We start from the raw sequence: 24,900 nt of genomic DNA, 5'->3' as shown, positions 1-24,900 counted from the left end.
AGCGAGTGCCGGAGGGTCAAGAAAGTTGGTGAACTGATGGCCGCTTGAAGGCCCTGCTCATCCGAAGTGATTTATCAAAATTCTTCTTTCTCTACGATGATCGGTCATGATATCCATAACGTTGCATCTTTCTTGGCCAAATCGAGATTTTGTTTTGCTTCTCCCAGTCGATCAATTCGACTCTTTTCCCTGCCCTGGCCTCTCACTACATTTCATTCTTTTTCTCACAATAACCACGTCGGCTATCACGGTTTTGTTCATTCTTTTTCTATACTCCCCGCTTGAACAAAGTGCCGTATAATAATCTCCAACTGTCAAATTAAGCTTATTGCTGTAAAATGCCGAAAAAAAGCTCCTTGATTCACAAAAAGAAAAAGGAAAAAGCAGCCAATCACGAATGGACTTTTGCTGGTTAATAGTGCTGCAGCCGATTTTACACTTTGAAGGCTTCGTTTAGGCTAATTATACCAAAAAAGGCTCATGTCTCGCTTTATATATAAAGCAACGATCACAATACAAACCAACACCAACACCACCCCCACACACTCAAGACAAAATACAAAGGTATATAAGAACAGCTGGACCACCCCATCCACTCCCAGCAACTACATGTAGGCGGAGAAAGCATCACTTGGAGTCTCCGGAGACCTCAACCGTGAGCAAGTCACTGGGAAGAGAGGAAGGAAGCTGTGCACGACGAGCCGAACACTCCAAGACAGTGCCTTCATGAAGGGCACGACACAGGAGTATCGCCACCGCCCGACCCCGAGATCAAGATTTCCCTCGGAGCAACCGGAGCATGTAGAGGAGCTGCGACGACGCCTTCAAGGAGGGGATGCCGCCATCAGCTTAGCAAAGCCAAAGCAGGTTTTCACCCCGGGAAGTCCTCAAAGCCACCGAGGTGAGGCACAGCAAGCCAGGCCCGCCGCACCCACACCTCCGGTTGTCGCACCCTGACGACAACACCGCCCGCAGCGCCATGGCAACCATCTCACACCCGATCCGTCAGCTCTGCTCATGATCCCACGCCTCCCACCTCCAGGGCCGCCGTCCCGGCACCTATTGCCCCGACACCATCCCCAACCGAAGCTTGCAACCATGACTGGCAAAGAAACGGGCGGGAAGACACCTCCTTTCCCACCCCTGGACGGCCCCCGGGTCCGAGGCCAACCCCCGGGCTGGCCGCGCTCGGCCGCCACCGCCCTGTCCTACCCTGAACGTTCAAGGATGAACTCCTCGGTGCGCCGCCTGACGGGAGGCAAGGATGGTTCCGCAGCCCTCTTGGCGCCGGATCCATCCCTTAACTGTGGCCATAGCTGGGAAAGGTCCAGCCCATGCCGCGACATGTGCAAGCTCAGCAAGGAATGGATTGGAGCCGCTCTCGGGTCGGCGCCGCGGCTGGATAAGAAGAGTCCTCACCAGCAGCCGCCATCCACACACCTGGACGGCGAGGTGCAGCGGCGACCAGAGCCACACCGCTCGCCGAGCTTCCGCGCGCGCCAAGCCACCCAGGGCGCCGTTGAGCCTGCAACACCTGCAGCGCAACCGCCGCTAGATCTGGGCGAGCCCAAACGCAACTGCCGACGATGCCACCCCCCCCCCCCCCCCCCCCCCCCCCCCCCCCCCCCCCTCCCCGCGCCGCCGCCGTAGCCGACCGGGCTTCGCCTGGCCGCGCCCGCAGGCGGCGGTAGGGGAGGGAAAAGGGGGAGGAGGAAGGAGTCCCGGTGGTGGCAGTGCAGGTTTTCCCCGTGATGTGCGTCGTGAGAGGGGGGGGGGGGGGGGGGGGGGGGGGGGGGGGGGGGGGGGGGACGGGGGGGACGGAGCTCTTAGGCTAATTATGAGATATATAGTGCAGCTTCCTGATATACTGCTTGATATGCTTCAAGATCTCATGACAAACCATTTTACTTTTACATCACTTTGTTTTTTGTTCTCCAGAGTGCCCATGACACAACGATGGCAATACTATGAAAAATAGAGTATTCTCCAAAATTGTATAGGATGTAGTGGTAAATCTGATGGAATCTTATGCTTCAAGACTATGTTTTTTTTATTTTTGAAATGGGTCTCCTCTATTGGTAAATCTGGTGCATTTTTTTTTTGTGTTGTGAGACAAAATATCCTTGAAGGCAGTTCATTCAAAACTGCCAAGTATATTCTCAGTTTAACATGTAGGATAAAAAAGTAATAGAAGATGTTGATGCCCATGAGGAGCACAAACAAAAATTACTATCCGAGTTGAGGAGAGGGGAGAGAGGGGGGGGGGGCGGGGGGGGGGGGGGGGGGGGGGGGGGGGGGGCTTAGAGATATTCACCTTTGTAGTGGTTGCTTTACTTGGTATCAAATTAAGCTTCTTGCCGTAAAATGCCGTAAAAAAGCTTCTTAATTCACAAAAAAGGAAAAGAAAAGAGCAGCCACAGCGGATGGGCTTTTGTCGATGAATAGTGTTGCAGCCGGACTTATACTTTGAAGTGTTTCAAGATCCCATGACAACCCAATTTAATTTTACGTCACCTTATTTTTTTGTTCTCCAGAGTGCCCATGACACAAAGATGGTGGATGTTTAGTCATGACCGATAACAACTAGATAATGATAGTGGTTAATGTATGCATGAAACTATGTATGCCAATGCAATGTATCATAATATCTTATCAAAACCCATCTGTGGGACGCGAACATCTCTACCGTGACATTGTTTTTCCGTTGCCTTAAACTAGGTAATGGTGTGTTGACAAAATAATAAACAACCTCTAACTATTCTTATAGTTTGTGGTGTCCGATTATGGCATACGCCAGCTATACATATGACATTTTTTACGTACACATAGATCCAATGCCATCAGTATATATAATATTGTTGACGTGGGCGTCTAACGCCATCACTAATTTTAGTGCCTAGCCCGTGCGCATGAACCGGCCAGTCCACTTCCACACACTTCTCTGCCCCCCCCCCCCCCCCCCCCCCCCCCCCCACGCGTCCGACATAATGGTGTTGAAGTGGATCCCCGGGAGGTCCAGGAAGCACAAGTCTGGCTCGACGGGGCCGAGGAGGAGCGCCACTGACTTTGCAATCTCGCTGCCCACAACACCACATCAACGGCCCTACGTGAAGGTGGAGGTGTGCCAGCACTACTGGGACATGGTCATTCCGATGCCATGGGGCGACGCGCACCAACCTAACAGGTCGCACCTCAACCCGTATCGGGTGCTCGTGCCTCCCATTCTAGCCAGTGGCCGCACTCGTCTTTTGGAGATGAACCGCCGGTGAGCCATGCTGCCTCCGGATCTCCTCCATGACACGAGGTATGCCGTCGACTCACCATTGTGGGACACATGGTTCTGGGACGAGCACGACATGCGGCGGTAGACATTTTTTGTTGGTCGTGCTCCCAGCCCGTGGGTGCACGTGGGTGTGTGCGCGTTCGCCATCCCGCCACCATCGATAGCAGCCGTTGACGACAACGAGCATGACGAGGTCCTCAAGAAGGTGCTCGAGGACTCCAGGCTCGACGAGTTCAAGGGGTGGGACGGCCTCGTGATGCAGCTCGCCTTGACGGCTGCCGGTGACGTTGCCATCCCCGAGCCGGAGGATGGGGTTGTAGTGCAGGGCGAGGAGAAGATGCAGGAGAGGAGCCGTCCTGGAACCTGTGTTGGTCGGGCAGTCCTGGTCGTGGAAGTCGACTATGCCCTGCAGGTTGGAGTATGTGTCTGCCCTAGCCGTGTGGGTGAGTATGGAGTCGTGGTCACCGCCGGAGCTGTAACAGGCGGCGCCCGCCCACCTGTGACAACCACGGCCTTCGTCGACCTCGCTGCGGATGAAAAGCTATGGCCAGGACGGCGGCAACGGCCGGGACTAGAAGATCTAGGTCTTTTAAGTTTAAGTTATTTTTATGCTTAAGTTTAATGTACGGCGCCGAGGCGGCCGGGACTTTTGAATTTAATGTAATATATTTTAGATTAATTAATATATTTTAGATTTAAGTTATTTTTATGTGTTTTCAAGTGTAAGTTTAAGTTTTCACCTGACCGACAAAACAGCATCCGTTTGTGTTGGCTGGTTGGAGTGGGAATTACGCACCGTCTAGCTAGCTGAGTCGTACAGGATTTTCAGCTGTCAAAAAAAAAAGAGTCGCACAAGATTTCCAAATAGGACGCAGCAAACAACATATCCGGACTCTAATATGATCACTTTCCTGGACGAATTTAGCTACCAAACACTAGCACACGATCGAATCGAATAAGACTAGTACGTAAGTCAACTCCAACACGTACGTTGACACCCTATTACTACTAGGTAGTCAAGATTACTGATTGTCAAAACAAAAAGGTAGTAAAGATTATTGCTAATATCTTGGTAAACGCTTCGTACCAGTAGTCGGGTTTAGGGTTTACCTGCGCCTCCCGTCGTCCTCGCCGCGCCAACTCAACCCCGTCCACAGGTTCGTGCCCACTTCTCCTCTCTCTCGCTTTCCCTTGGTGCGTGCTCCCTGATGGTTCCCTGGTTGGTTTTGCACCCGTCTAAACCCTAGCTATCAGATCCACTTAAGAGCAAGAGATACTCCATTAGCCCCCCTTGCAATCTGTGAAATACCCCAACTAATTGGCCAATCGACGCCGTTATTTAACCCATGATTCTTCTAGTTCGTAGCAACAAGCGTATACACCCGGAGAGATCTCAAGAGAAAAAAAGAGTAATGAATCGTTAGTTGAGAAACCATAAGGATTCCTAAAGAGAGTATTGAGTCGTTTGTTGAGATCTCGTCCATGCATGGAGGTATCTACTGAGTACCTGGGAAGAAGTTCTGTCTTGCCGCTGCATGAGGACTCGTGGTGGTACACAATTGAGACCGACAGTGCTCTCCATGTCATGGGAATAAGGGCGCCGGCTCTGTAGTCCAGTTATGTTCGTCAACCAAAAAAATTCAGAATTTTCCATAACTGCATATATGGACTGCCGTTGTGATCTCATTACGTTTACTTGTTTGTTGCCTTTTGTTGAACCAAACAGCTCCTAAAGGGGGTGGGCACTTGATATGCGTTTGTTGGCTCTAGAATACTAGGTTACTGTGTTACATAAACTAGAGCGACACATGTGTGAAATCCAATTATTTTCCACATACACAATCAAACCCTCTGTAGAATGGAGATGGAGGTATTGAATGAATTACATAGTAACACATTGTCAATTTACCATGGTCCAAACTGATTTGTATTGTATTTTGACATTGCCAATTTTTACCTTTCAGTATGCTGCCATACAAAGATGGATTCAAATAAGGTGATTGCTGCTGCTAGTCTAACTGATGATCTTTTGGTGGAAATCCTCTCTCGGGTGTCGTTCAAGTCTTTCTGCCGCTTCAAATGTGTCTGCAAGGCTTGGCTTGCCTTTGCCTCTGATCCACACTACCAATGGAAACTGCCGAAAATTCCCACTGGTCTTTTTCACGGACGCAAAGATTCATCTGTTGCCCAACTTGTTAGCCTGTCACCAAACGATGAGGAAATTAATGGAGCTCTTACATTCTTGCCGCGGCATGAGCACTTAGAATTTGTGGACTGTTGCAATGGCCTAATTCTTTGTAACTACAAGAGCAGTTATACTTATCCAGAAGCTTGCCGCTTCATTGTGTGTAACCCCGCAACACAGGAGTGGAGGTCACTTCCTGATATTCACCTTGGCCCAGATGACTTCGCCTGTGATGCTTTTTTGGCCTTCGATCCATCATGGTCGGCACAGTTCCATGTATTTAAGTTTCATGGTTTTTGGGCACTCGATATGAGTAAATTTGAGGTGTTCTCGTCTGACCTATCCACATGGATTGTGGATGCTGCATGGAGTCCTTTTATAGACAGTTGTAGAACTTGTAGTCAACACCACTTTATAGGAGGAGTGTTGTACATGCACACAGGCGGGGATGAAATTCTGGGGTTGGAGGTAATGGGTTCTGGCAAACCACCCCGTCATTTTACTATGAAGTTGCCGCATGGCCATTCGGATCTCGTATCTGGTTGTTTTGGTCAATCATCAGGGTTCTTGCAGTGTGCACTTCCAGAGGAGAGTGGTCATACAGTTGCAGTTTTCAATCTTGATACTTGTGATTCCTACAAATGGTCTTTGAAGTGTCGTCTTAGTATGGGCAATCCATTTGGAAGGGGCGAGTTGCTTCACGGTGGTGCTGAGGGTTGGTTCCGTTGGTGTGATTATCAGATTGTCGCTCTTGATTCGGAAAGAAAGGCTCTCTTCCTTGTTGACAAGGTTCAAATGAAGCTTTTTTCGTACAACATCATCACTGGGAAACTTAGCGAGATCGAAGATGGTTGTCGTACTAACTACCTTTATTATGTGGCATGCTACTCAAAACTTCCAGTTCTCCCCTCTTTTGAGCATAGACAAGAAACTTGTTAATTATTCAGGTTCTAGCTGACAAGAAACTTGTTAAGGTTGTGGGTGTTTGTGTCTGTTTTACAATACAATTTATTAGGTTGGTAACATGGTGTAGAAACAGAATAACCTCAGTTGTATCGCAAATGAGCTTAACTGGCTAAGGACCATTCTAATTTATGCAAGCTGCTAGTTCTTATATATGATTAAGCACACCTTCTGAATGTTCTTACCAGAATGTTAGGGACTGGAGATTGTACTATATATTTTCCAACTTCTCTTGTGCTTACATGCTTTGCTTTGGGATGGAAATTAAGGTGATCTGTGAAGGAAAGAGATGGGCAATGTGGAGAATTCACGGACACTCCTCATTCTTGTGTCCAATGTGAAAAATATTTTTTTTACATTTATAAAATCACAAAAAATGTTTTTTATTTGACACGGTGCATGCACGTGTTTCCTAAATGTATGTACAACTCCACACTTGATCACAGGTCATGGATGTTCTTATAAAAAAAAGTGTGAGGAAAGACTTTGTTTCTTTTTGGGTTTCTCCTGTGCTTGCATGCCTTCTTTTCGGGAGGAAAAGATGGTGTTTTTTAGTGCCCTTTTGAACAAAACAGGTACGCAATGTGGGGAATTCACTCACACCGTTAATTCATGTGCCCAATATATATATCAGTATGTTTTATTCACGTTAAAGAAATGACTGTTGCTTCCAGACTTACACATATATGTACAATTTCATGGATACTTTTTTTTTGATAAACTTCTTCTCCTTTATTCATTCATAAGTAAAGTAGTAGCGTCTACAAGTAAAGGGATAACCTCATTAGGGGTGTTATCCATCCAAACACTCGGAGAAGAAAACCTAGCTAACCTTGCTAGTTCATGAGCTACTCGATTACGTTCCCTATTACAATGATCATAAATGACATGGGAAAAACCTAATGACATGAAATAACAGTCGTCTATAATGGATGAAGCGACTGAAGAAGAGTAGCCTTGGCTCAACGCATTCACCACCTCCACGCTATCCCAATTCACTTCAATCTTACTACATCCGACAGTATTAGCAAGATTCAAACCAAACCTCACTGCAATTGCTTCTGCTGTGAACGAGTCGAAGCAAAGGTCCATCTTTTCATTAGCAGCCGCTATAAATTTCCCCCTATGGTCCCGGATAACTGCTCCAAATGTTGCTGCGAGTGTGTCACTATCAAATCCCGCGTCAACATTTAATTTCACGTAACCATACTTTGGTTTCAACTAAGCATCTGAACGGATGTGAGCCTTTGGGCTGTAAGAGATGGTATAATTTGCTATTAAGCCTCTCACTGACATATTGATTTGATATGCATTTTGAGTTTCTTCGTCATGTGTCAATTTTCGCCTTTCATACCATAAATACCAAGCCGTCGTTGCCATCGTTTCTCTGAACTTCGGCAAGCCCAACGCTTGGATTTGTTGTTCTGGAAGGCACGGAAGATGTGCCAACACAAGCTCACCTGCCTTGTCAACTTTCAGTGCCTGTTTGATAACAAGCTCAAGACCGAGCATTTTCCACACGTCCATTGCCAATTTGCATTCGAACAACATATGTCTTATGTCATCAGGCCCCTAGTTACAGGCTGGGCAACTCGGATTTATTTTCAAGTGCTTATTAGCCAGGATAGATCGACAGGGAATAGCACTCTGGAGCGCGCGCCATCCCATTCTGTATGGTATGCAGATCGCACCGTGAAAGTCCCTGACTTTGTCATGTTCCATGCCAGGAAATCTGTCATCTCATGTAATGGTAGTGGAATGGCCAAAATCCTTCGAACATCCACTTGCCAGAACGTTTGGTTAACCAGCTGCTCATCCCAACTCTTTCATGGATACTTTTTCTTTCACATAGCGTTAAGCACTCTTGCTTTTTGGGGGGTTTCCCCTGCTCATTATAGTAGCTCTATAACCGTGCATGTGTTTTAGCATCATCCAGGACTCCGTGGCCCAATGGATAAGGCGCTGGTCTACGAAACCAGAGATTCTGGGTTCGATCCCCAGCGGAGTCGAGTCGCCTTTTTGCGTTTGTTTTTTTCAAATCTAACTTCGTACTGGCCCCACCCCATGACATTTAGCTACATTACCGTAGCTGAATCTCACAGTAAGATATGTATAATTCTTATTCTGCCCCCAAAACCATGCACACAAAAAAAATTCCGACGCCAAATCGTCATGGAAATGACACGTGCATATGCCGTCCCTCTCGTGTATGAGTGAGCTACAGCTAACTGCCATACACACAGGAGGCACTGCATTTCAATCACAAGACGGCAAAAATTAATATCATTTGCAAGATCATTGCAAATTGTACAGAAACAACAAATCTCAATTGGCATAACTGAAAAGCTCTGCGCAACATCACTTCGCCACTTTGGCAAAAATACACCGGAAAGCCGTATCTCTATATCCTTTTATCGCGGGAAGCTGTAACTATGTCCTGGTACTGGAAAATGTGATTGTTGCAAATTGTACAGAAACAACAAATCTCAATTGGCATAACTGAAAAGCTCTGCGCAACATCACTTCGCCACTTTGGCAAAAATACACCGGAAAGCCGTATCTCTATATCCTTTTATCGCGGGAAGCTGTAACTATGTCCTGGTACTGGAAAATGTGATTGTTGCAAATAGAACAAAGAATATAGATAGATAATAGAACACAATCTTCAGGAGAAAGGGATGGACACAAATTACATCTCTACATAGAAAAAAGTGGAGTACTGCCATTGTTTGATGAACGAATGATAATCTATCACCCCGCCTGCTTTCCATCAAGGGTGTGACGACTTGTGGGCACGGGGCCGGTTCGTGAATACCCGGCCATTGCTTCTCACAAAGTGTGTGATCCCGATGCAAAGACCAGCCCAGAGAAGTGACAGCAATAAATGACGAGCATCATGCCGAGCTGCAGCAAAGAGAGAGATTGCAATTGAGTTGTATGCATCCATGCATTCTCCAAATTGACATCTATGTATGGTACAATCAACCAGGACAACCGAGGTTGCAGCTGAGTTATATGCATACATTTCCCATCAAGGGATAAACATGTCATTTTTGTTACAATCACCCAGGAGAACTGAGTTACGACTTGCAAACTGATACAGATAGCCGTAACTGTTATGATACCAAGTATATAACGAATGCTATGGTAGCATCCACTGGAGCTTTGACACGCACTTGACACATGCATCAATCAAGATTTTTTATGTATTATTATGGGTGTTCTTTATCTTGAGTAGGCAACACAATCAAGGATGGTTACAAAAATATTAATATGTGTAAGTTAGGGCAAAAAAATCTTTCCGGGTGGCACAGCTGGAAGTATGTAAACCCCACCGGGCTTACTGTAGTAACAGCATGACTCTTATCTATTAATCCACTAAAATATGAAAAGAACTGCAAGAAACTTGCCCAAACTGGATTTTGGCAAAACATGCTAGTTTTTACCAGTGCAATACAATTATTTAGGGGCAAAAGTTGTGCGTCCAGCATTGCACCCAAAGAGTTCTCAAAAAACAGACTTCAAAAGTTTCTGCTTGACAGAATGCAAGCAAATCATAGCAAGTACTAGTTGACATATCTATTAATCCACTAAAATATGAAAAGAACTGCAAGAAACTTGCCCAAACTGGATTTTGGCAAAACATGCTAGTTTTTACCAGTGCAATACAATTATTTAGGGGCAAAAGTTGTGCGTCCAGCATTGCACCCAAAGAGTTCTCAAAAAACAGACTTCAAAAGTTTCTGCTTGACAGAATGCAAGCAAATCATAGCAAGTACTAGTTGACATAATTATCAGAAGCAGCCAACCAAATCATAGCAAGCACTAGTTGACAGAATGCAAGCAAATCATAGCAAGCACATATTTCAGGCTGTCAGCAGATTGAGAAATCTTACCATGTCTCAGTGACATCATCATGAACATAAAAGCTCCGGAAACCAATGCAAAAGCAAGGCGGGCGGACTGTAAAAGAGGAATAGCACAAGTGAGAGATCTTTTCTATTCGGAAAAGAGATGAAACCCGTTTCTGTATCCATTCTAGCTGTGTACCATACATAACTATATGCTAAAGTGAGTACCATGTGCCTGCAATCATGTGCCTAGTACCAGCACACCCACAAGGCCAGGTACATATCAGAGATATTCCAGAGTTGACCAATACTAGAATACTACTAAATAGGCATTTTCATTTTTCAATGAACAACTTCACAATCTGACAGGTAAGAACGGAAGCAATAGTAAAATTGTACTCACCGCATAGCTCTCTACAAATCCTGCTTTTGTTGGAGGTGCCATGTCTCGACTAACAGATGTGATGTAACGTCCTTGAAGAAGATCCATGGCATCCTATAAAGGACAACAAACAAATAGATATAAATAAACAATGAGGCACTTGCATCCCAGTTCAGTTTTTTTACTGGAAGTAAGTTCAACAAATGTTGCCCGCATGATGTCCGAATTTTGGAAACGTAAGCAACACAAAATTACGAAGGATGCTTGTTTGGCCAACAAGACCCTCTTCAAACATAATAGTCCATTTATAGTACATTTTTTCCATGTGTCCAGCAGATTTCATGATATGTAATTAGTTGCATTCGCACTATTCAATGAACAACTAGATGTCACCATAAGCTACCAATAGTTTGACGTTTGTGCACCATCAAGATGACGAATCGACAAAGTCTCAATCGTGAATTTACTTGGCTACTGACAAAGTGACATACTCACGAGTCTCACATGCATAAAAGCTCAGCTGCATACCTGCTTCGTCCCATCTGCGAAGTTGTTCAAGTAGTATCTAGCAAGTGAATACTGGAGATCATTTAAAATTCCCCGGGCACTTCGCTTCCCGTACCTTGTAGACAAAAAATTAATGTAAAATACAGAGACAAAAAGTATATTATCACCACTATGTTTCAGCAGAAGTGTTCATATAGGCAATAAAATGAGCTTACAATAAGTAGCAGTAACATAGGAGAGTTCCAAGAACAGAAGCATATCTCTCAACGATAGTTATCTGTTATCTTAGGCCCATTTGCTCTAATAGGTGTTGACGTTAACAAAGAGACACTACCCAAAGGGTATTCAGTTGCCACAATGATGGGGAGTTTGCACCACAGATTAGTAAAATACTCCCTCCGCCCCATAATATAAGACGCTTTTGTAAGCTATGTTAGTTTGCAAAACGTCTTACATTATGGGACGGAGGGAGTATATCTTTACGGTTTCTCGTTATCTCAGTGAAACTGGTACAGACTATGGAGATTTGCTGCAAGTGGTTCAGCTGTGAACATAATCAAGGTGGTGAAAATACTAATATTCCTTTTTGGAACGGAACTGAGTAGTTCTCAGTCTTTCTGGAAAAGGGGGGAACTAAGACTAGCAATAGATGTAAATATATTGCACTTATAATGAGAACATGCAAATTGCGTTGTATAGAAATTACCGAACAAAATCTCCCTTCAAAGCAGGAGTTCCGGAGTACTGAATACTTATTGCATCTCCATGATTGGCCCACACTGGAAAATGATTTTTCTATTTCAGCAACACCTTTTAAATATACAAAAGCATGGGAGACATACAAATAAGAAAAAACCAGGCTAGTAAATGTGAACATAATACTCACAAACTTTGTAGCTTGCATCAAAAGCTGGATACTTGGTTATTGTATCGTTAACACCAAAAACTTCTATTTGTTGAAGTTGGCTCTCCAGAATTCTTCTCGCAATCATGCTCTGTTTTGTCATAGTAGAGATTATCAGCAAAGTTAAGATATACAGATAAGAACTGAAAGTTGGACAGACGGAAGAGATATATAAAACAAAAGAAAGAACGGTAGTAACAGACTAATCCATGACAGAAGAATTTATAAAGATAGAAGTAAATATAATGCCTAGTTATCCATGACTGTGAGCTAAGCAGGGTGACCCTGTCATGCAGTTAACCACACCACAAAGATAGGGACAAGGGATTTGTCTACCAAACATGTTGAGCCTTGGAGATGAGAAATACTAGTGATAACATGGCCCCATTATATATATGACTCTCCTCCTAACAATTCTCGACAGAATCGATCTCAATATAAACTAGGTAATGATAAATATATCAAACAATTAATTTGTATCCTAGGTAACTAATTACACTATTTAGGGAAATAGATAACTTGATTGGAAAGAACCATCCTAATTCTCGACGCAGGACCACTACTGCAGAATTGTGAGTGACTTGGTACTGGCCATCCCTGGCGTGGAGCAGCAGCAACCTTAGCAAGCTCAGTTCGCCTGCCCTCAATGTAGACTAGGGAATACCAACAAGAACCCGATTACCATAAGAAACTGTTTATTGTCTCCTTGTGTGATTTATCTCTTGTCTTTTACTTTGCGCTTTTGCATTTCTAGAATTGCATTGTCTGCTTGCTTGTAACCCTAGGATAGCCTCGACCTAGTATCCTAGAAATAGGGTGTTGGTGCACCATGCACTTAGCAAATACCAGATTATGAAGGCATCAAATGGCACAAAACTAATTTTCTTGAGTTTTTCGCACAAAAAAATTGCTAAAAGGTTTTAGAAGTCTTCTATTCCCACCCCCAACGCTCATATTGTCATCCTTGATCCTACATATTGGACTCAAGTTGTTTGCTAAACAATAGCCCATGTAAAAATAATGTCAGTCGTGCCAAGTGAATTAATTAAAGTGTTATTGGATTACAAGACCTGTTGTTAAAATTGAGATTCATATGATAAGGAAATAAAAACTGTACTTGGAAGTTGGAAAGATGTACCTGAGTTACATTGGTACGATCTAAACAATCAATACAATTATTTCTGACAACGCCGAGCTGCTCCTGAATTTTCTCGCCTTTCTCATTCAACAGGAAGTACCTTTAGCACAACATTGTTAGCAATACCATGAGAAGGAAAGATACCATCGAAGGATATAAGAATCTCTAATATAAAGCACAAGGGAACATAGTAGATGGATGTACATAAAACCACAAATTGTTCTTCACTTTTCTTCCTAAGACGAAAAAAACTCAAACAGCTACACAGGACAGCACTAAGAGTACAACTGTAGACATGATTCAATTTTCATGTTCTGCCAGGAACTCTGTTTTACCAAAAACAGCATATACGATGTAGCTCTTTTGAGGCAGATGCACTAGTGCCTTCAAGGCTCCAACCAATACCGAAACCTTAGAAGTGGAGTCGAAAAATAAGTTGTTCGCTAACAAGATGACTGGGGGTATGATGGTATCGCTTTTTTATATTGTAATGTGAATAACCAAGCACCATAAATAGATTATGCCACTTTAGTAGCAAGCAAAGCTAACCGATTAACAATTACATCCCCGGCTTAAATATTACTTGTACAAATCTTGGAACACATCAAGGAGCAAGCAGATCATATCAACCCTATTCCTGCTTTAAGATTTGTGTAATTTTTAAGGGAATAAGCATAGATCAATCTCTATGGTTAAGAGATTGCCTGATTGCAGAAAAAGGAGAAAAAACATATCAACTGTTAAGAGATTGTAATTTTCAAGGAGCAAGCAGATCATACCAAAGCCTTTCAGAGAGGGGGAAAACATACAATAATAGAAAAGTAAAACCAAACTTAAATGTACAAAAGTGATTGGCAGTATGCCATGGAAGATGGAACAGAAAATAGTATATCTTCTGGCAACATACTTGTGTTTCTTCAGGTAATCCTCAATTTGCTCATACAACTGTGAGAGGCGCTCAAAGTGAACATGGCCACAAATACGATGGAAGTCAAAATGCACATATCTGCAGAAGACAAGCTTAGATACACATTTAGCTACTAAGACGCGATATGATAACTCTACAGTAGATAGAAACAGCAAAATAAAGCATTACCTTACATCTTCACTGAGAATTGGTTCGATAGATTTTGCATATCTTTCATGGAGTCGGCCTTCACCACCTTGCTGAATATAGCCATACAGGAAAAAGAGAGGTACAAGATGAACATTACATGGAAAACAGAATAAAGTTAACAAGCCAGACTCATTAGGAAAGAATGTGCTACTCATGCTCTGTCTGAAAGAAAAATCCGTCAACAATCACTTCATCAAGTATTATTTTTTACCAATCCGCAACATAAGCTGAACAGGTAAATTAATTCCATGTCAAGGAATAAATCATGCCAGAGAAAGAAATAGCACGCATGTTACAAGTGACTGAGAATCGTCGATTTTTAAAATAAAGAATTTGAATCTAATTTTGTAAATTAAACACCTTAACCAGGAGCAGAAGCAATGTGTGATGGCATTTTCTGAAGCAAATATATCTTAGCTTGAACAGAGCACTGGTTGAGCTAGAAGGCCAAGAGCACAGTACTTACTGTATTGACAAGATCAACAGCCAAGACAGCTCCATATTTCTTTTGTAAGTCTTTGAAGTGCCTCTCAAGTACACTAGGCTGAAGAAAGATAGAAAGAAGCCCAAGACAAATTAAGAGGAAAGAAAATAGTAAACGCAGCTTGGATTGCTGACCAACGTCAATAAAACAAAGCACAAGTTGAGAGAGTTCACCGCTTCCTCTTGTCTAACAAGGTCGAAGCTAGGTTTGTATGTCAAATCAACAATCTGCTCCCACAAGAATGGCATAGAACCTCGAACCTACAAAACATATAATTTGTTAATGTTTGGAGGTGGTTAAAGTTTTTTGACTTTTTTCGGAACCAAGAACCAACTAATGAGACTATTAGTGCTTATACAAAAAGAAAGGGTAATAAAGAGGCTGTCTGTATGTCTGAAGAAACTTACTTGTACATAGGATGCTGTATACCCTTTTGATTGCATTATCTGCTCTGATTCAACGAAGTTTGCAGCATAACCCTCTGGATCAGCTCCTCTTCTCCACATACGAGTACCTTCAATATAATAGCCTCATGAGGTGTTGTTCGATCATAGGGCATCGAGTTTCTCGAGAACAAGAAATCAGGATATAACATTATATATTTGAAGGAAACTTGTGAATAATCTTATTTTGATGTCTCGTAAACCTCACCTATCCTCCCTGTGCACCTACGTGCTATCAGGGTCACATTTACCTTCTCTGACCCAACTTCTGCCTGGATATTCTGAAAACCTGATATTTAGTTAAGTTGTAGTAACTCACACTATAGGGCTCATTAAGTTTCACATAAAAATACATCATCTTATATATCTGGCCGTTACAAAGAGTAAATGACATGTAAGACAAGGATACTGCCTTGAATGACTGGCAACAAATACTGGTCCAGCTGTAAAAGGAAAAAGGCAGGAATCAAATACTCTGCAGATATTGGTTATAACTCCTTTAAAACTGAAAACCCAACTAAATGGCAAGACTGATCTTACTTTGTTCTCAATTAGAGGTTCCAACAAGTAGCTATTCCACAGAAATCTCGGCTCTGCCTGAAAAGAATAATGCTCGTTAATCTGTGAAAGAATAGTTATACTGATAGCTGAAAATGCAGCCAGCCGGACATAACAAAGATAGCCTGGTACTGGTATTACATATACAAGTGATAACCAACAAAGCCTCACATATTACAAGAAAGGGAGCTGGGGGGGGGGGGGGGGGGGGGGGGGGGGGGGGGGGGGGGGGGGGGGGGGGGGGGGGGGGGGGGGGGGGGGGGGGGGAGGGAGGGGGGGGGGGGGGGGGGGGGGGGGGGGGGGGGGGGGGGGGGGGGGGGGGGTCAGGCCTTCCATGTGTAAGCAAACTCTACAGCAAGACGTGAGAAGGAATCAAACCTGTCTCCAAAGAGGACGTGATTTGAACTCGTCATCAACATCATACAGCCTCTGTGAACTGGAATAGCAGGGACAAAGATATGATGCCAATTACAGTGAGAACATAAGAACAAAAGTAACTAAAACATGTCACCATGTCCCATAAACATGAAGAGAGAGGGACAAAATGCCAACTACTAAAGCTGAGAACATACATATTGTATTCTAATCCTCTCTTCATTTACAAGTTAAATGGCTTAGACACTAATACACAAGTGTAACTGGCATGTTTCGTAAATAAGATACTCACTTAAGTGTTAAGTTGATATCGTAGGAGAAGTAGAGGCCCATGGTCTTCTCTGCAGCATCCAGGAGTTCGGAAATTTCAGATTCCATTTTTTTCTGCCAATAGTTTATCGGGATGTTTAACAGATGGAATATAGGTGGAAATAATATTAACTGGCAGCAAATAAGCATTGTCATACCTGCTCGGAAGAAGTGTTAAGCGAGTCATTGCAGCGAAGGACTTTTAGTCCTGTCACTTTAAAAATTGCATGCCCCAAGTATGATCCCACACAATCACGGTCAGTGACCACAAAAAAATACGATCCAACTGCAAGTTTGAGCACTCCTATCACACCATAAACTGTTTGAACTTTAGGATTTGTGGAGGGGCTACGTGGTGGCAACTCTTCAACTAAATTCATTGATCCACCGGCCCGGCTAACTGACAAATATAAGTCAGCAAGACCATCAATTGGTTCAAATATATAACGGTCTGCAAACTCCCAGAGTCTCAGTCTTGTGTGGAGTTTACATGACGGGTTTGGATCCTTTGCTGCATCCATGATGGGATACCCTGAAATAGAGATCAAATACCACCCATGGTAAGTATAGTGAAGCAGCCATATGAGATATGTCAAGGAACACAAATAAAAATGTTAATATATTCAACAAACCACGATGTGACCATACACTTAAATAATGAGGAATTGAGGATGCATTAAGAAACCCCATACAAGTCATGGGGTTCTAATAAAGCAACTACTTCTGTGCTAAACACCCCCAACAATCATTGATTATCTCAACTACGATGCGCCTGGTATTACCCTATTCACTAAATTTCAACAGAAAGTGTGAATTGTTTCTCTAATGCTGGCATTGAAATAGTAGCCTACGATGTCAAAGATGGTTATTTATTTTGTAGTTTTTCTGTTATACTTCCTACAACTTTTTTTCATGAACATGAGTAGCAACATATGCTTTGTATGTTATTGTTATCATTAACTGATTTTTCCCCGCCATATAACATTTTCAGTTTCAAATTCATGGTTGAAGTCAGGAGTTCGACCGAAGTTTTTGGAACCATAAAATACTTGGAGGTGGTGTTCAGAATTAAAAGAAAAAGTCATGATGGCATATATGGAACAAAGATTTCTACTAAAATACTTCCTCTGTTCCAAATAGAACGACACTGCCTCTGTCTCCAGTATGCAACGTGGACAATTACTAAATAAAATTAACATATAAGGAAAAGATAGTGCTGCCAAAGTGATTTTCATGGCAAATGTAATGGCAGCATTCCCACCTGACCTGAACTTTATTTTTACTAATTATCTAGCTATGAAACATATAGAAGTTTGGCTGCATCGTTTATTTTTATTTTTTTTGGATTGAAGACAATAACCAATATTACCATCAGAGCAAGCCCCTTGTAATGCTGAAACCCACCCAAACACAGCAGCAAGCCAGCAGCTAAAATACACAAACTGAACCTTGGGCGGCGGCATGGACAAGCGTAAGCGGGCTGAACAAGCAGCCTGCACCCCGGCAGGGAAAACGAGCTCTGGAAGCAATGATGCAAACACGATTCTGCTGCAGAGCAGGTGATCTAGTGCCCTGAAAACGCCGATTTGCGCAGGGCCGGAGGCCGTAAAGCGCGCAGCCCGCGGCCATTGGCGCCTAAGCACGCAGCCAGTGTTGGGGATCTTGGGCCATGAGGGATCTGATTGTCTGCGTGGCCCTGCCTATAGGTTAACTCCGGATCAGGATCAGGTAAGCTGATCCACGATCAGAAGATGGCTAATAAACTATGTGGGGATAAATCAGGATCCAAGCACGGCTGAGCTTAAGCGTTGGCAAAAGAGTACTCGGATCTAGCAAGCAGTATGCTGAGGTGCAGCACATCAGATAACAGGTTGGTGATTGAAGCAAAGCAAAGCGGATCAGGCCAAGAGAAAAGGGGATCCGGGTGGGATCTGAGCTGCTGACCTTTTCGGCCGGCGGGCGTGAGCCGGCTGAGAGACGGGAACGAGCGGCGGAGCAGCGGCGAGAGGCGTCGTCGCAGGGCAGGATCCCGGCGACCTCGGCGATGGGATTAGCTGCGGATCGTGCCCGGCCTGTCGCTCCGGTGTCCTTTACCAGAGGCGGACGCACGTTGACTGTTACGACTCGATTTGAGCTGTGACCGTCCCTTTTTTTTTTGAGAAAAAGCTATGGCCGTCCTGTGCCCCACTTGACCCATTACGCTGCCCCCACTCAGCCCACTTTGCCGTTTATTTTCAAAAGCCCGTCTACTTTAAGTGTCTTGTAGGAGCAGCCCACCACCAAAAACAGCCTCGCCTCAAAAAAAACAATTATGCAGTCCCCTCTTTCTAACTGACATCAAGATAAGCCGTATGGCCTTGTACGCGTTGATCTTCACTCATACCCTGTAAAAGTTCCCCTCAAGGTCTTGGGATTTCCCTTATAAAAAAAAAAAGTCTTGCGATTTCGGTTCAGCATAGACAAATTCGCCCACCTTGGCTTCCAGTGATTGGACCAATGAGAAGTATCCTATATGCACAAAATCTCAAGGGTGTCTACATTGATTGTGGATGGTTTAGTAAAGCCATCGTACGGTGCAAGGATAACTGTGTTGCCCTTGAAAGTCCATGGACCCTCTTCCATCACTCTTTCTCAATCACCCAAGCAAGAAAATTGCATTATGCACAAATTATCCTCAAGCAGGTGAATTTTCACCTGTTGCGCAAGATCTCAAGCCACTCGGATATTTTTGAAGAACCAAAATTGGTTGTAGGTTTTGTCCATGTGAACCCTAGATATGGCCATCCAGCAGGCTGCCGCTGCCGGCAAAGCTTCCTCCTATTTGACAATGGCGTCATCAAGATCGTCCTATGTCAAACCCAAACTCTTTAGGCCTCCACATCACTCGCGTATGAGCTCAAGGTCGAACCCATGTTGTTCCCTACCCGAGATCAATCTGTCGGACTCCAACCTAAACCCTAACTACCTCGCGATCCTACCAGGAGCCAACCAAGGCCGGGAAGCGATGCTAGATCGCCCCTTGTTCGGTCTAAATTGGATCGATATGAAGAAGCGGGAGGGAGGGGACAAAGTCTCTATGATGACTAGCATCATCACCGACAGGAGAAGGAGCCCTAACGAGAGGGAATGTGGTGGTTCTACTACTCCAACTTAATTTTGGATGAACTAAAATGTGGCACGGGTGTCACTGAAGAGAAATGGAAAGAGGCAGATCTTTTTAGTGAAGTATGAACGATTACTGGATAGGTGTGCCGTTTGTGGTCATCCAGGGCATCAGTACAAAGGACATGGGAATGGGGTGCATGCATCGTCAACTTTGGTTTTCATGGACCTCCGAGCTACATGGTTCGAATCGAGGTGTAGGATTTGGCCCGGGGTAAGGAAGGAACCGTGGGTGGTCAGGGCAAGATTGCGATAGGGGCACTGCTGGGAGAGGGCTTGGGCGTGGTTTTGCATGGCGTTGAGGTCGTGGTAAGTATATGGGTGATTTAGGGCATGATCCAAACATAGTTATGACAGATGCTGGTTTAAACGGGAAAAGGGGAGCTGATCATGTTGCACATCCTATAGTTGACCATGAGACTAAAGCCTTAGCATTATCTAGAACTCAGCAAGCCGCGAGAGTTCTTGCTCTTATGCCTCCTCCTCCGGCAAATACCAGCCAGCCCAACTTCAAAACAAGATCCCAAGAGGCCCAAAACGGCTAATACAACAAAGAAGGATGGAGGCAAGAAGCATGAAACAATGGGAAGAATACTGAATCAAAATTGGCGGGCTCCTATGAAGGGTCTCGCCGGTCCCAATGAATCTTGTTTGTTGGAATTGTCATGAAGTGGGCAATAACACGGCTGCTCGAGAGCTTCGCAATTTCACGAAGATGTTTGCCCCGTCTGTGCTAGGAATTGTTGATACTCAGAGATTAGTAAAGCATGACACGGGTCGAAACTTTAGCCCCATCTTCAGGTTTTGATCGTAGTTTTGCAGTTAGTAGCTCCAGTATAGGAGCAGTGGTCTTGGCATAGCTCATCTCGGTATCAAAATGGATGCTAGAAGCCTAGAATAGATGATGTTGGTCCTGAACCATGGCGTGTGACCCAATTCAAGAATCTTACCCCAAACACAAAAAAACCCTTGCAAATCTGCAGGAGGAGAAGCCACCAAAGCTCACATGTGTGTGTGTGCGCGCGCGCGTAGGATGGATGGGGCATGGGTTAATCGGACATGCTTTTAAGTGTGGGAATGGAATGTATATATACATCCTCGGTTGACCCACGAGAATGGGGCGCCAGTTTATGTGAGCAAGGGCTTACATGTAGATGTTACTATTATGTACATATTTGTGCTAATTCCATGGATAATTTTGCTTTCCATTTAAATGTAGTGTTGAGCACTCATTTGTTTTCCCCATTCTGATCATTACAGAGCCTACTTTAGCTGTTTTGTGGTGTCCGCATTCATCTAGGACTCCGTGGCCCAATGGATAAGGCGCTGGTCTACGAAACCAGAGATTCTGGGTTCGATCCCCAGCGGAGTCGCTTGGAATGATTTTTTTTCCTAAAGTTCTGTACAATCCATTTTAAAGTTCCCAAATTCTGCTGATTATGAGACCTGATCCATCTCGATCAAAAAATGCTTCAACATACCGTGACAGAACCATTTTTATTTTATATATCCTCTGATTCGAAAGAACCTTACTGTTTTGTTGTTCTCCAGAGTGCCCAGCTCATGAAACAGCGAAGGCAACAATGTTCTAGCATTACAGTTTTGCTTATTCATTCTCATCAAGGACCTTACATCTGATGAAGTTACATGAAGAACTCGCCCACTGTATTCGGGTTCAGTTCGTAGCGGCGGTACGCCACAAAGCACGCACCATTGTTTTCCAGCGGGACGTGCAGTTTATTCGGGGCGAAAAGAAGACGGCTCCACAATTTACACGTGCATGTGTGCGTGTGTTCGGGCGACATACGTGAACACATGCCCGAAAATTACTCGCCGGCGTTTCGGTCGCGTGAGAGAGCCTCTCTATCGGCGCCGGTTGCCGGTGGCGATCTCCCAGGCCCGCAGCACGTGGTCCACAATCTCCTCCACGCCGACCCCGTGTTTCACCTGCACCAGCGATGTCAGAGCAGAATGAGTTCATGGCATTACGATTATTACAAGGAATAGAGAACTGCGCATGTGTGTGTGTGTGTGCATGGTTTGATCTTGAACCTGGGCGAACACGAAGGGCCCTCCTTCCCGCATCCGAAGGGCGTCTCGCTCCATCACGGCTAGGTCGGCTCCAACCGCGGAGGCAAGGTCTGTCTTGTTTATGACCTGAGTTTGGGACGAATGGTCCGAGTTAGTGAAAACGGTGAACTTGTCTCAGCAAGGTGAGAAGATAAATCAGCATCGTGATACAGGTTTGCAGTCTAGTTGAATGGCTTAGAAGGTGCGGTGACGCACCAAGAGATCTGCTTGGGTTATCCCAGGGCCGCCTTTTCTTGGTATCTTGTCCCCACCGGACACGTCGATGATGTAGATTATGTAGTCTGCTAGCTCCCTGCTGAAGTTGGCTGCCAGGTTATCTGCACACAAGATGCACAAAAAGTAGCTTTCTTAGTGCCTGGTCATGGACTTAATCACAAAATGGCTTAAGCTGGGGCCGTGATGATGCTCTTCAGTGACCCATTATCCAGAAGCAGAGGGACAATCGAGATGTTCAACTAATGCCCAAGAAACAACAAAACAGCTTCAGAAAAACCAGTAGTGCACACTGCATATTCCTAAACAATATTACGGAAAAGGATACAGGTTTCATCGCAAATCAAAAAGCTACAGGACATTTTCGAAACAGTCAACTGACAACACTAAGCCGGTCTAAACATACACGATGATAAACCTTCCAATGTGGGATTCAACAGGGACAATACCTCCTCCAGATTCACAGAGCAGCAAATCGGCCTTGTACAAGTTGGATAGCTCCTCCAGAGGGCCCAGATTTATGCTGATGTCCTCACGTATAGCGGCATGAGGGCAGCCTCCAGTTTCGACAGCACGTATGCGCTCTTCAGGCAGAGCTCCATGCTTGACCAAGAATTCTCCATCCTCTTTTGTGAATATATCATTTGTAACCTGCACATAATAAAAAATAAAGAAAGAGAAATCCTAAGGGTGTAGTATAATTCAAGCATACAGGGTGGAGACTATTAGGTATTTGTGTTTAAGAAAATATCACAAGAATATTAGAAGTAGTAAGATTTCAATGCTGGCCCCCACAGACAAAAATTGACCTGTTATATGAATCAACTGTTTTGAAGTTCAGAAACAGGACCAACCAAATATATCTTCAAATGTTATGATGAAAGTCCAATGCCCAAAGATGCAGCAAGCGGTGTAGTTTAATCAGGAGAAGTAGATGGTATCTTAAGCAATCTTAAGAGAAGCACAGGATAGAACCATGCCACATACCGCTGCAAGACTATATTTGTCACGGAGGCAAGTGCAGAGTGCTAACATCAGGGCAGTCTTCCTGCATAAGGCAAAACAGAGAGAAGATGGTGGGGGTCATCTCACTTCGTCATTCCATAGTTGTTATGATATGAAATTAGAAGCCCTTGCTTCACCACATGAGGTTATTTCGTCAACACAAAAAGGCTGTGCACAAATTTCTTCGAATTGCCCAGACCCCCAGAACTCGCTTCTGAATTCCAAAATGCTAGGATGTTATACTGTGGCAGGGAAACATAACCGCAACAGCAAGAACACCAAAATAGTGTATGGCTGTAAGCACAGCAAGGGAGGCAGACAATCCCTAAGCATATGACAGTGTTCACTAATCAGTAATCACAGTGCATATAATGTCTATTCTGCTCGAGAATAACTCCAATATTTCACAACAGATTTGTGGTCAAAGCAACATTTTTCAGCGGCTAAATGTGTGTAGTACATGCATCCACAGTTATCTCCAAAGATCAAAAGGCTATAGCTGACATCTGCACCGACACTACGCGGGAAACACAGGCAGATTCAGAGGAAAAATGCAGCAGAGACGGCTCCTATCTCGCCGGACAACACAGCATAACGGCCAGTCCGGCACCTAAGCAACCGCAGGAGAAAAGCTGGGCGTACCCGGTGCCGACGGGGCCGCCGATGCCGACGGTGAAGGCGCGGTCGGCGAAGCTGCGGGAGTCGAGCGGCGGCGCGCGCTTGGAGAAGTCCCCGGCGGAGTAGATGGGCTCGTGGGAGTGCGGCGCCAGGCCGTCGTGGGAGTGCCACACGCGCCCGTCCTCGCCGACCCACGACCCCGCCCCCGCCCCCTTCCCGGCGGCATCCCTGCAAGCGCAAAGCAGGGCAGGTGCTGGTTGAGTCGGCTGCGCGGACGGCGAGAAGGATGGCGAGGCGGAGGCGGGTAGACTCACCCGTGATGGTGGCGGTGATGGTGGTCGTCGTCGTGGGAGTGGCCGCCGTGGTGGTGGTGGTGATCCTGGGACGCCATGGACGGAATCCAGACTTGGAAGTGGAAGGATAAGACTTTGATTCCGCCGGTTGGTTGACCTTCTGGGATTCTCACCTCAAGAGGAGGAATGGAGGATGACGCTGCTAGATTCTTTTGGTGACGTGTTTTTTTCTTTTTTCTTCTTCTGAAAGTTCACCGAGTGACATCATTAAAATTAATCACCGGTTGGAGAGATCCAACACATCTCACCAGTTAGCTCCAATCTCTGACAATATCATAAATTCATTGGCACCACCTCGAAAAGCATGTCATGTGTGGGTTTTGTTGAACAAATTTCCAATTCACCTTATAGTAACTTTTCTCGAAATCAATGTTTGAAATCAATCCGATGTGTTGTATTTGCCATTTGAGTAGGCTTTATTACTATCCACGCTACTGATGCGCCTTGAAATTGTGTCGGTATTTCTTCAAAAAGAAAGGGATGATGCAGTAGTTGGGTATCAATCCAGTAGAAGAACCAAACAACACTATGTAAACGGTATCTGCACCCAACGCGTAAGAGGGGTTGTCAACCGCTTCTCGGTAAAAAAGATATATTGGTTTGTATGTATTTGCATGAATAGATCCGAATAAAACATGAAATAAAAGATGCAAATAAAAAGTGCAGTAAAGTATTTTTGGTTTTTGAAATAATAGATCCGAAAACAAATGCGGCAAAAAATAGATCGGAAAGCAATATGATAAAAGATAGACCCGGGGGCCGTAGATTTTACTAGTGGCTTTTCTCGAGAAAATAGCACATAGTGGGTAAATATATTACTGTTAGGCGATTGATAGAAGATGGAATAATCATGACGATATCCAAGGCAATGATCAATATATAGGCATCACGTCCAAAATTAGTAGACCAAAAGTCGTTATGCTAAGACCCTAAAGGACCAGCGCACCAGAGCAAAAACC

General features: G+C 44.5%; 2 protein-coding genes, 2 non-coding genes and 1 pseudogene across 4 annotated transcripts; 3 read left to right on the top strand and 2 right to left on the bottom strand.

Moving 5' to 3' along the window:
* The first annotated feature begins 5,264 nt into the window (after nt 1-5,264).
* Nucleotides 5,265-6,501, top strand: LOC125533121 (annotated as a pseudogene).
* Nucleotides 6,502-8,367: 1,866 nt separating this feature from the next.
* Nucleotides 8,368-8,440, top strand: TRNAR-ACG. Its single transcript has one exon. It is a non-coding gene; the product is annotated as a tRNA-Arg (tRNA).
* A 619-nt stretch (nt 8,441-9,059) lies between these two features.
* On the bottom strand, nt 9,060-18,645 carry LOC125529224 (phosphoinositide phosphatase SAC7-like). The gene is made up of 19 exons (XM_048693636.1): nt 18,443-18,645; nt 16,658-17,030; nt 16,483-16,574; nt 16,194-16,251; nt 15,798-15,854; nt 15,667-15,700; nt 15,466-15,546; nt 15,222-15,328; nt 14,988-15,074; nt 14,797-14,874; nt 14,310-14,380; nt 14,121-14,219; nt 13,214-13,313; nt 12,058-12,166; nt 11,878-11,950; nt 11,193-11,286; nt 10,686-10,778; nt 10,328-10,394; nt 9,060-9,335 (listed from the first exon to the last, which is right to left on the bottom strand). The coding sequence occupies exons 2-19, from the start codon at nt 17,018-17,020 to the stop codon at nt 9,202-9,204; spliced, it is 1,797 nt and encodes a 598-aa protein (XP_048549593.1). The 5' UTR covers nt 17,021-17,030; nt 18,443-18,645; the 3' UTR covers nt 9,060-9,201.
* Nucleotides 18,646-20,961: 2,316 nt separating this feature from the next.
* TRNAR-ACG lies at nt 20,962-21,034 on the top strand. Its single transcript has one exon. It is a non-coding gene; the product is annotated as a tRNA-Arg (tRNA).
* A 110-nt stretch (nt 21,035-21,144) lies between these two features.
* On the bottom strand, nt 21,145-24,064 carry LOC125529215 (urease accessory protein G). The gene is made up of 7 exons (XM_048693627.1): nt 23,903-24,064; nt 23,613-23,816; nt 22,953-23,013; nt 22,415-22,616; nt 21,948-22,069; nt 21,714-21,818; nt 21,145-21,608 (listed from the first exon to the last, which is right to left on the bottom strand). The coding sequence occupies exons 1-7, from the start codon at nt 23,977-23,979 to the stop codon at nt 21,525-21,527; spliced, it is 855 nt and encodes a 284-aa protein (XP_048549584.1). The 5' UTR covers nt 23,980-24,064; the 3' UTR covers nt 21,145-21,524.
* Nucleotides 24,065-24,900: the final 836 nt, after the last annotated feature.

Source organism: Triticum urartu, chromosome 1, assembly GCF_003073215.2.
Source record: "Triticum urartu cultivar G1812 chromosome 1, Tu2.1, whole genome shotgun sequence".
Classification (NCBI taxonomy): Eukaryota; Viridiplantae; Streptophyta; class Magnoliopsida; order Poales; family Poaceae; genus Triticum; species Triticum urartu.
Note: the sequence above shows the minus strand (reverse complement) of the source record. Positions and strands in the feature narration are given on the sequence as shown.

Bases quoted from the DNA above. Each gene is read 5' to 3' on its own strand.
- LOC125529224 (XM_048693636.1), bottom strand. From the start codon at position 17,020: ATGGATGCAGCAAAGGATCCAAACCCGTCATGTAAACTCCACACAAGA. The intron at 14,381-14,796 runs GTAAGTACTGTG...GGCTATATTCAG, and splicing joins CTGTTGATCTTGTCAATACA to CAAGGTGGTGAAGGCCGACT. The intron at 12,167-13,213 runs GTACATCTTTCC...ATGACAAAACAG, and splicing joins ATCGTACCAATGTAACTCAG to AGCATGATTGCGAGAAGAAT.
- LOC125529215 (XM_048693627.1), bottom strand. From the start codon at position 23,979: ATGGCGTCCCAGGATCACCACCACCACCACGGCGGCCACTCCCACGAC. The intron at 22,070-22,414 runs GTATTGTCCCTG...TCTTGTGTGCAG, and splicing joins GCTCTGTGAATCTGGAGGAG to ATAACCTGGCAGCCAACTTC. The intron at 21,609-21,713 runs GTTCAAGATCAA...TCGCTGGTGCAG, and splicing joins GGCCCTTCGTGTTCGCCCAG to GTGAAACACGGGGTCGGCGT.